The sequence below is a fragment of the Vidua chalybeata genome, chromosome 8 (genome assembly GCF_026979565.1).
Source record: "Vidua chalybeata isolate OUT-0048 chromosome 8, bVidCha1 merged haplotype, whole genome shotgun sequence".
Classification (NCBI taxonomy): domain Eukaryota; kingdom Metazoa; phylum Chordata; class Aves; order Passeriformes; family Viduidae; genus Vidua; species Vidua chalybeata.
The window spans coordinates 29631869-29643585 of NC_071537.1; the positions used below are offsets into that span (position 1 = coordinate 29631869).

The 11717-nt window shown below is 37.4% G+C and overlaps 1 protein-coding gene across 4 annotated transcripts in view; it reads left to right on the forward strand.

The window, feature by feature from the left end:
• The window catches only part of CABCOCO1 (ciliary associated calcium binding coiled-coil 1), a 98820-nt gene extending 89100 nt beyond the window's left edge, over positions 1 to 9720 (forward strand). For 2 of the 4 annotated variants that reach the window (XM_053949398.1, XM_053949397.1), the window contains exons 7-10: positions 5502 to 5542; positions 5669 to 5722; positions 6122 to 6262; positions 8890 to 9720. In XM_053949398.1, coding sequence (XP_053805373.1) covers positions 5502 to 5542; positions 5669 to 5722; positions 6122 to 6262; positions 8890 to 8931 — 278 coding nt within the window. In that variant the 3' untranslated portion in view covers positions 8932 to 9720. The remainder of the gene's footprint in view (positions 1 to 5501; positions 5543 to 5668; positions 5723 to 6121; positions 6263 to 8889) is intronic. The other 2 variants (XM_053949400.1, XM_053949399.1) reach the window with 2 other exon arrangements.
• The last annotated feature ends 1997 nt before the right edge of the window (positions 9721 to 11717 follow it).

The following is an 11717-nucleotide window of genomic DNA, read 5'->3' on the forward strand; positions in this document are numbered from 1 at the left end:
TTCATGTTTTCAGTCTTTCCTCTGCAACCATAAGAGCTAACTTTATTTTTAAATGAAAGCTGAAATTCTCTTGTAATCCCATAACTCTAGGAGATTTGGCAATGCTAAATGCAATGTGAATTTAGAGTGACCATTCCAAGGTGAATCATTTAGTGATGTGTCCTCAGCATTAAAGCCAACTGGGGATTTTTTTTTTATGTCTTTTATTTTGTCTTTCTAAATAATCTGCAAATTGGCAGCAATAATTGGAAGCTTGGTAAAAGCAGTAGAAGACAACTGCAGCCTAGTAAAATCAGGGGGTTTTGTTGTTGTTTTTTTTTTCCTGGTATGTTAAGATAGATTCTTACAGAATCTAGGTATTAAGGTCACTCTGCATTAAGATATCTCTAGAGAGGAAGGCTTTGGTTGTTTTTGTAGAAGCACCCTTTTCTACTCAGTCAAGCATTAAAATTGGCAACAGTTCCTGGAGTAGCAAGAAAATCCTGGTTGTCCTCATGTAGTTACTGAAAACAGTAAGAGGATATGTAAAAGCTTTAACTCCAAGGGAAAATATTTATAACTGTGACATTGTGTTTCCTTATAGTAATTTATGGGCAAAATGTAGGAAAGGAGGAACACAAGCTATAAATAATATTTCTTATGTAAACATAATGGCAGTATCAAATTCTTTTTATTTAAAAATTAATATTGATGTTCATTAATATAAATTACCACATTTCAGATGACTCTGATGTCCTTGAGGCCAGATGTCACTGACTGATTTACAGCTTCCTGGGGGGAGGAGGAGATCCTGTTTTGTCAATGTAGGCACCAAATTGCTTCAAATAGCTATTTTAGACTAGATTCTTTACTAATGTATTGTCATCAAAGTCCATTCACATCACAGATAAGAAACATGGAAAACTCTTTTAGAACATATTGACTTGGATTTTGAAATACAGGAAAAAGAGCATATAGCTTACCTTTGACTCATTGAACTTCTCTGTCTTTTAGGAATAGTGATTTGAAAAATCCTGCCCAGCAACATGCACACAGAATTTCCATGTGCATCATTAGCAACCAAGGAACATCCTTCAGAGGCAGAGTTTTAGGCCTTCATTGATCTTAATTCTACTTTTAATATTAATACAAATGCATGTAGCAAGGGTGTGCAGGAGGAAGCTCTGCTACCTTAGTCACACCACAGAGATCAGATACTGGATTTAATTTTTGAGTGCTTCATAAAATCCTTTGTTCCTTTGGACTTCATGTATTAGATTGCTGCAAAAGAGGATGGCAGATGTATTTGCAGAGCTATCAGCAGCTTCCCAGGAATCTCCTGTGGGAACGCTCGTGGGTGATACCTCCGCAGGCAGATGGGGTGGATTTGTTGTGTTTGCATACGCTGGCAGGTAAAAGGGGAGGGATTAAAAAAAGCAGGCTGGTTTAAGTCAGTGCATCTCTGTCCATTAGGTATTCATTCAAATTCAGCCACATGAAATACAGGCATCCAACAAACCACCTCTTGTAAGTGCCTTTTATTGCAGCAGCTGAAATTCAGCACATTTGTAGGTGTGTGGCCCGCCATGCTTAGCATGAATAGCAAACTAATGTAAATCCTGTATTACAGAGTTTGATAGGAAAGCTCACATTTATAGGAGAGAAATCTGTGCAGGCCTCTGGTAGCACCAAGGTCCCAGAGCAAACAAGTACAAACTACACAAGTGATATGAATATAGAGAATAATGCACAAAGAATTCCCTTTTTGAAACTCATCTGCCATTCAAATAAATCAAACCAATATCCACTGAAAGGCTTGGAAAGATGTTACAAGGATTTAGAAATGGTCCATGTTGAATGTGGGATCTTTTTTCCAATCCTTATAAATAATTATTTTCCTATATGTGCTAAGTTTAGCTGCAGAGAATTTATGTTAAGACTGTGTGGAAAGGAGTACGGAATCTCAGGTAATATCAAGCTGAGAAAATGGTTTTTAAATATTTCTGTGATACAAAAGTCTTCTATCAAAGAGGCAAATGCATCACCCCCTCAGTCTTTTTTCTCATTTATGAAGTAAGTAAACATAAACTCTGAATTCTCATTTTCTTCAAGTACATTAGTGAAGCCAAACTGACCTTGACCTTAGCTTTGCTAATTCCCAAACTCTGATATTTATTCCTGGAGTACATTGTTCTCCTTCATACCACATATATAAATACTGCAAGCCTTTCCAATGCCTTGAATTAGAGTGTAAGTAAATAGCTAGTTTTAATCTACATAATATTTTGAGAGCAGACGTTCTGTGCTATGACTATTAAGATATTTCCAGCAGCCATTTCTGTAATACTAAAATCTCTTACATATATTATTTAAAGTAACACTATCAGCCAGGGCTTGTTATATGCCACAGAAACTTTAAATAATAAAATACAGCATGGATAAAATCTGCAATAATAGTAACTTAAGCAAAATTAATTTAAGTAACAGATAACATCTGGGAGAAAATGCAATGGTATATTGGTAAGTTATGCAACCACATCTGTGGAACTCATCTATTAGAATGCTTTACCAATCTTCTTTGCTGTTACTATTCTGTTTTAGAAATTTCTCTGTGTACTGTTCTACTGTCTTTTCTCTGCCTACATTTGTAAAAAGGCAATTTGCTACCTCTCAACAACGAGAAAAGTGTGTGAGTTTATGTGCAGAACAGCATAGCGCTTTTTATACAAACCTGTCTTTATGCACACTTTATGCACACTTATACCAGAAAGAATTCCAGAGCAGGACAGTGGCACGGGGCTGTGCTCTGAGAGCACTGTCTGCACCAGCTGAGTTCTCAGGTGGGCTGATGCCACTGGGCTGGGGAGATGGTGCTGACCAATCAGTCCCATATCAAGCTGGGCTGACTTCCCTGGCCAAGCAGCCTCCTGGCACCCCACCTCACCTCAGAACTGGTAAGAATAGTGCACCTAATAATGCGCCTTATTGTCCCTTCAGTCTCTTTCAGAGCAGCTGACACTGATATGCCAGCTACATTTGTGCAACTGCCTCACAATGTCTTTATGTTTGAATTCCCGTGGACCCGTTGGACTGCAGTGTGCAGGAAAATATTGCCAATTAATTTTTAAGGCATTATCATCTTGCCAGGCTGTTTCTCACATTTCGATAGTTATATTGATTCAAGAGGACAGTTTGAGTAATACATCTTTGTCATAGTGAATAATGCTCGCATAATGACAAATCTTCAGGAATTAAAAAAAGGAGAGTGAAGTTTTTAATGTAGGTCACTGGAAGTAATTCACCATAAATTTACTCAGACTTCAGAAACTAGCAACATTTTTTTTAAGCCTCTGTAACTGTATAAAACTTACTGTGTCTCCTTCTCTGTTTTTAAATAGATTTTACTACAGAGCCGTTGGTGCTATTAAACATGAGGTTTTGTTCAGAGGAAACACAAAGACTTAATTGTATTTTTAAAGGAAAGTATTGCATCAGAAGGATTCATTTAAATACGTTTGTTGGCTTCGGGCTCTCACCACAATTCATTCGTTCTAATTTTCCCCTGGACTTGTTAAGGACACAATGTATAGAAAGGAGCAATGCAGAATGGCATTTTTAGGTCACTATACTTTGGCTGTAAACTGTAGTCCTGCTCATAAACTTGTTATTACTAAACAAAATGCTTCATATTCTACATTAAAGTTTCACAGTCTTTAAAAAAACTTTTGGCTGAATGTTGGGACTATTATGGCTCATTAAAGAGACTAGTTCTGCTGTAATTTAGTTATTTCTTAATGATCCAAGGGTTATTATTAGACATGGAACAGACGAGTAAAGAATGGCTCTCTGTAAAAAGATGCAGTGAAGTAAAAATATTATTCAGAAAAACAGAACCTCTGAAAATCTTATCCATGCAACAAAAGTGTATTCAATTGCTTGGAATTGATTCTAAAAACATGGTCTATTTTTATTACATAATTTGACTTTTTTTTTTTTTTTTTTTTGGACTGGAGAGAATAAATTGAATGATAATTTAATCTAAATTTAAAAAATATATTTTGGGTGAATAGGTAACTAAGCAAAAAATATTTTAAGGAAGCAGAAAGTAATTTTGAATTGTCATCCATTTCAGCTAATATTTTAAATAAGAAAACATAAGGTAAGAAATCAGAGAAAAATGAAATAGTTGCTAAATTTAAAAAGCTCTAATTTTTAAAAAAATACAATTTGAAAACAAAGTGTCTTTATTTCTGAAAGTACAATTTGAATCAGTTTTTTCATTTTGATACCAAATGCAAACTTTCTGACTATTTCTTTTGTGAGTATGTAGGCACTGACAAAGTGCTGAAAATTTGAATTACAAGTGATAAAGGGGAATGCTTCTATAACTCTTTTTCTCTTCAGTTATAATCTGCAAATCTTTCTGTCAGCCTGTTAGGTTCTTATAAACATGGGCTAATAATATCTACCTATTTTACTGAGCTCACACATAACAGGGACCTTGGTGGTAGTGACAGAGTCCAAACAGAAGTTCTGAAAAGCTTTTAGGACTACAAAAGAGATTTTTATTGCAACGAAGTGGCTAGATCTAACTTTGTATTTCCAGTTGTTGCTGTCTCTTCTGCAGATGTATAGAAGCTTTAAAATTTTCAGCATGTTAACTGTAGCAAGTAACTAAATGAGCCAAATATCAACCTAGCTACAATTTCAAAAATATGAGGAAATTAATTTATGGGAATTGCAATTACCCTGATGTGAATTAATGTCGTTTACTTACACCATCCAAGCAAAATCCTGTTTGTAATTGCTGACTCAGAACTGGAACATCTGCCTCGTATTCTCAATGGGCACTTCCCCTGTAGAGGCCCCTAACACACAATTTCAGTGCTGTACCCTGCTCCTTGCTTGGTCACAAATGCCTTTTTTCGCCCTATTTGGCACATATGTTCCCTGTCATCCATTTTTTTAAAGTAGGACCCAAAACCTTGTTCCTTTAGAGGACACGGGGCTGCCTTCTGCATCACTCCTGAGAACCTGAGCATGAACTTGGTGCTTCATCCAGCTGCTCCATGGGGGAAAAGCCATGCTCTTGTCAGAGCATTCCTGGAGCTGCAGGTGCCATGGTCCCCCTCCCTGCACTGAGGTTCCCACGGTCACAGCAAAGGAACAAGAAGAAACAGCAAAACTCAGACCATTAGCAACTCTTAAATTATAGTTACATATTAAAATAGTTTCCTTAGGGCCTTATTTGATTTAGTGTCACTGCAACTTCACTCCAACTGACTCCTTTGATACTCCCCTGCAATTCCAAACTGCAACAATGTCCCTGTTCAGAAGTGACAAATTTGCACTGGGAAGACAGAATGTTACCTAAGCACTGTGTTTTCTAAACGTAATTATCCACATGAGTAAGAATCTGTAGTGTTATGAAATTATGAAAATCATCTGTTCTTTCCAAGCATTATAAAGAGGGCCCCTTGAGATGCAACTAGAAATTAAAGCTGATCTATAATCATTTTCAGAATGCTTTCCAGTTCTGAGCACCTGGATAGTAACAGAAAAGGTATTGTTTTTTGCTGTTTGCCAACCATTTCATTTCCATTTAAAAAAAACTGCAAGAAATCTCCAAGCAATAATTAAACATAAATTACTTTCTTCTTTTTTCTTTTTTTCTATTTTATGCTACCAGAATAAGATGGAACTTGACCAACCTGCAGTTTCCCCCTCAGAATCAGAATCTCAGGTACAGTTTTGTTCCTTTCAGTTTATTTTGGGGGGGAGGGGGGGGGCTAATCTGTTTTTCTATGAATTTCCATTGGATCCCAGTCACTGATGGCATTTATTCTCTAGGACATAGCATGCATTCTCTTCTAAGATTGAATGAAAAGAGTTTTAATGCATTAATCAGTCAGCAGAGGACATTTCTTTGAGTGAGCCCATCTGGGCTCTCGCCCTGTGGGAGGATGTGTCTGCCTGGCCTTGGCCTGGGCAGTGTGAGACAGCCACGATGGTCTCTGTCAAGGCAGCGCTTCCCAGAAGCAGCTCTGTGTGTTGTTGCCTCTCTTTGTGCTGGTGCTGTTGGGTCTCATAGAGGGCAGGAAGATGGTCTAACTCAGTGTTTCCTCTGGCTGGTTGCTGCTAGGGGTCTGACCAGGGGGATTACCTGCAAGAGCCCTGTCCAGAGGCAGCATCTTCCGAAGTGGATGCTGTAGCTGGAGTCACTGCTGAAGATGAGAAGTCTGCAGTGTGTGAAATCCCAAATGAAATTATTGGCAACCTTGAGGTACTATTACTAGAAAGCTATTCACTAATTCTGTCTATGGTTAATTAGCTATCTCAGTCTTAATGAATATAAACTGTGTTTGTGCTAAAGCTGGCAAAAAGCACATCCATATGCTGTAAAAATGTGAATTAGACTCTATAAATAACTCCTAGTTTAGTCAGCTTACATATGATAAGAAAAAATACTCAGTAATATGACAACATATATCTTCAGCCTTACTATGTGTCAAAAACACGGGCCAAATCCTGCTCTCAGTGATGTCAGTGATAAAATTCCTTGTTAGGGGTTCAGGACCAGCTGCTGCGCTAGAGTATATGCAATGTGTGCTTAATATAAATTGTTAGATGCATCTATATCACACATCCTTCAACTTGTGTAAGAAATTACTCACTTATGCCAATTTTAGGCTTTGTCTTGTAGGTGTGTGACTACACAAGAGCTGCCTTAATGAAACAGATCAGCTGTCAGTATGTGGTCTTCAGACTCTGAGGGGTCCATGATTTCTTTCTGTGAGGTTTATGGAAGGGAAGGAAGTTGCTGTCACTGGAATTAACAGGAAATGATTGAAAGCCAAATCTGCTAGAACAGTTTTGCACCAAGGAGCTGCTGGAATTTGGTCTTACTGGCAACAACAAGGTGGCATTAGGCACTTGGAACTTCAGATACAGCACATTAGACACTACTGACTAAGCAGCAGTTTAATAAATACCTAATATTATCTGAAAATACTGTGGTATTGGTAAATTGCTTTACTTGGACTATGCATCAGTAGGGAATATGAATAAGAATTATTATATCAATTAATATATGAATTAGAATAGATTAGATCATTAGATCTACCTATTTGAGTTCATATTCCATTTCAAAATGTCTTAAGAAATGGGAGGAAATCTCTGGCCTGTGTTATCTCATTCCTGTCCCTACCAATAGAAAAGAGTAGATACCTAGTTTTCACTTGATCTTGATGCCATTAATATCAGTGCTAAGAGGTTTTTTTCTTTACAAGACTGCACAGATGAGAAAAATGTCTTGTTTTTTCCCCCTCAGATTTTAATTCTTTAATTCTGATACCAGTGTATAATTTTCACCTGTTTTCTCAGTTTCTTGACCTCCGAAGAAATCTCATAATTAGATTTTTACCTGATTCATGATAAAACTCATACCATTTTTTGTTATGTGAAATATGGTTTCGCAATCTGCATTATGTCTCAACATATGCATTAACAAGGCAGCTGTTGCTCTGATTGAGTCTAGAAAATAACTTTTAGTCAGGTATCACAGTGCTGACACTCAGTGGTCTCAGCAGTGGCCATAGTGAAGTGTGGTGGCACAGGATTTTCAGTGGAGGTAGGACCAGAGACAGAGGTGTATAAAAACTGGAGAAGAAAAGGCATCTGGAGTGGCTGGGAGTTGATTAACCTATAGGATCACTGTTCCAGCAACCAAGTATACACATCACATAAAGGGATGAAGACATATTTGTTGATTCTTGAATTGAATATGGTGAAGGCTGTCTCCAAAGATACAAAGCTGAGAGAGAAATGCCAGCCTTTTGGTTCTAATCTGAGCTACTGAGAACTTTGAAAACATTTCAGCTGTGGTTACACATTGATATATTGCAGAATAACAATAATAGGGATTTCTAGGACTGGGAAGCCACAAAGTTCCTGAAATGTCAAGTCACTGCAAGCACTTCTGGTACAAATCCATTTGCTTTATCGAAATTACCTGAATTCCATTAAGACTGTAACTCTGAGTTTTGGAACAGTTTACACTGAGTCTGTAAAAGACCTGTGAACCAGTCCCAGTTGTTTGAACAAAACTTTATGACTCTTAGAAATACTGTCATTGCGCTCCTTCCATTTCTCTTGTATTTTTGCAGTGATCAATGCTCATACTTAAAAATATGCATAAATTACCCATAAAACACCAGTGTTTGTGGCCCTTTTTCCAGTGATCCATCCCACATTTCCAAGTGCCATACAATCAGAAATTGCTATGCATTATTACTGCCAAAGATTTCATTAGAATACATCACAACCCCTGTACCTTCCCCACAAATGTTAGATTGCAAATTAAACACTCAATGTCTACAGGAGTTTGGATTTCCAGAATGAGATGCATATTCATAATTGTGTTCATAATTAAGACAGACAAGCAGCATCACAGAAATACATTTTTTTATTGTTCATTTTCAGTAATGCTTTTTAATTCCAGTACTGTTTCAATAAAACACATTACACTAGAGAACAAACATCTGCAGCAAAGGAAAACAGTAGGAACAACCAGGTCCCAAAGCAATTTTTCTGATTTGGTGTCTATTGGTAAAGGCTGTCTGAGAATACAGGAAAATTAGCCTATCTCCTAAGACAAGGTTACATGAGGAATGGCTGTCCCAGATCACTTCCTGCTCATGGCAGCCATGCCATCCATCGGAATTGTGCACGGCAATGTGATAACGTGTTATCGCATAAGGACAGACTGGAACACCATTCTGTCTGCGAAACAGGAAGGTGTGGAGGATAATGTCTGCCTTGCTGCTCTACCCTGTGTCAAAACCACAAAGACAATGTGCAGCCTAAGATAGCTCCATCATAACCACTTCTTTCTTCTGATTTTCTTTACAGGCAGACGTAAATGAAAAGCTGCAAATGCAGGAAGAAGCTTAGACTTGGACAAGAGAAAAACTGAGAAATCCTAAATAGCCAGATAAGAAAGGTGATGCTGAGTTTTGCAGGAATTGGTCAGCAGGGGATGGCACATACAGAGAGGCTGGCTCACTACCTGAACCAAATTATTTTTGTATAGAGGATAATGGTTATATTAACATTTACCTGGAAGTACTTCATCCCAGTCCCTCAAATTTACATGTTCTGCCAGCATTGTTGTTTAGTTTAGACTTAAGCTGAAGATTATAAACAGAAGGACACATAATTAAAACATGTTGAAGTTCAGTTTATTTCTGAATACAAATTCTAACTTAAAAAAAAAAAAAGCTGCAGTTTCATTCTCCCAGATGTGAAATACTTAACAGTTTCTGCTTTACACCTATGATTTTTTTCAGAAAATGTTGCTACAAGGAAAATATATAGAGAGAAAACATTATTTTGAAGCACTGTAGATATAATAAGGAGAGAATTTAATTAACATGTAATTACGCACCTTGCACTGTAGCTATTCATTAATAATATGTATTTTGTTTTAATTTGCTTCCTAAGCTTTAAAATAAATTTAATAGCTTGCACTTCTTTATTTCCACCATATTAATATTGCATAACTGAAGAGTTTGCACTTAAGTATTCCAAGAAGAGTTTCTTTAGATTTCAGTGGATTTTTTTCTGGAATGCATGTATCCTTTCATCTGAGAATGTTTCCATATTTTGTCAGACATTATAGAAATGTTTCGTGCTCAAAAGGATTCCAACCAAATAAATGACCTCAGAAGAACCGGTTGAACATCTATGTTTCAAACTTGTAGCCTGTATTTGTTGTGTCACAGAACTCTGTGCCCTAGAAAGCATGTGAAATACAAGTCATGCTTTGAAGCATAAAGGCTGGATTGGATTGCATGTTTAGTGGAATACATGAGAAACAGAGTATTTTATTCATTGCATTTTCATGTTTATTTACCACTAAGTAAAATTTAGGTTTTGTTTGATTAAACATCATTTTTTGATGGTTGCAAATGAAAAAAATTTGCAAGCCCGACTCAGTCATTCAAAAGAAGAAAACAGCTTGTAGCAGTTCTAAAAGGTCTGATTTGATGCTGCCTGGCTTTCAGGGGCTGCTCCTGGTGAGGACAGCACTGAGTGTGCAGCTGGAAGGGTCATTCCCATGTGCTCAGCAGGACGTGGTCAGACAGCTGAAGACAACACCCAGTAGCTGTGCCTGGGCACCAGGAGCCTGGGTGTGCCCTGCAGACTGTGTGCCCAGTGTGGGCATGGAGCTCATGCAGACCAATGGTTCACTGGTTGAAAGGACAGAGCATTTTACTTGGTCTTATGCACTGAGAAAAATTCTTCCCCTGGTACCTGATAAGGAGAAGTAAGGCCTGTAATTATTCACTTCCAAGTTCTCTTGATTGCTGTTTCCAGTGCTGGCCAGAAAACTAGTGAGGGCTTCCTTTCAGCTATTAAAAGCTGTCTGTTCTGCTTTGAACAATGAAGGAATTACTGAGGCATTAGTAGTTTTATCTTTAAAAAAATATTTTGGTTCCTGGTTATGTTCTTTGTTGTTTTATTCCTATGAAATACAATTTTTTTTGTTAACGAAACTTTCTGAAATCAGAATGTCCTTTATTTTGATACATAAATCCATCTCCCAAGACATTATGCTAATGTCACCATTTCCCTAGTTTTGAACTCAAAGGTGAGAACAGAACTTTTGGAGAGAGCTGTCCATATGACAAAGAGTATTTAAAATACTTTTTAGTGAAAATGTGTTATTGGCAATTTAGCATTGTTTAGCACTTCAGACCTAAATCCGAGGGCTGCAACATTCCTGCTGTAGTGCTAAACAGAAAGGGACTAACTATGGTTTATATTAAAACCAATGCTAAACAATGACTTTTGCCCATAGCTCTTTCTCCCTCTCCCAGATTTTGTAGAACCTCTGGGAAATTTTGAAGTGCTTTGAAGATGAGAAATAGTATATGAACCTCAAGTATTACTGTGATGATTTGTTAGCAGTCAATCTTAGTACATATGCATAACAGCTGAGGTAGTGCAGAAATCCAGAGCGAAGTCCAAATCCCACAAACCATATTTCGTAACCAACTTTCTGCTGAACTAAATAATGCTACCAATAAAGAATAGACCCTGGGATTTTTTGGGAGTGGCAAGGAGGATGGTTAGGAGCCTGAGGAAGGGAAGATGAGTAAAAGGTAGACATAGCATCTCTCTAAGCAGTCGGAGTGTGAGTTCTGACACAGCATATGAACATTGAATTGAAGAATTCTTTAATGTCTTCAGAATGTTAATATGAAATGCAAAACATCATGCCTTGGATAGATGGGTAGGAACAAAATGTTCAGATGCAATATGGTGCATTAGGAACAGTCTCCATTCTGTATTCCTGGCTTTCCCATTGGTTCAAATCAAGCTTGCTGTTTCTCCAGTCTCTCATGTCATGTTGAGTTACTGCTGTAGTCATCTCTAAAAATAATTATGCTGTCATTCCTGGGACCTACACTTGAGGCTTTGGTATTACTATCTTTGAGTTTTTTGGCGGTTTTTGCCACACTGTTGATCTAACAAAGTTCTTTACAATGCACATACACAGCATAGTTCTTAACAGGTTCCCACCCTACAGAGTTCTCAATTTAAAGCAGATAGATCTTGTAGAAATGAAGAGGTGTTGTGTTCTACCTTGTCTGCCAGAGAAGTGGTGGTTTTTCAAGGGCAGAGGACAGATGAAACAGTATAGTTTCTCCTATATAAGGTATAATATTAATGCT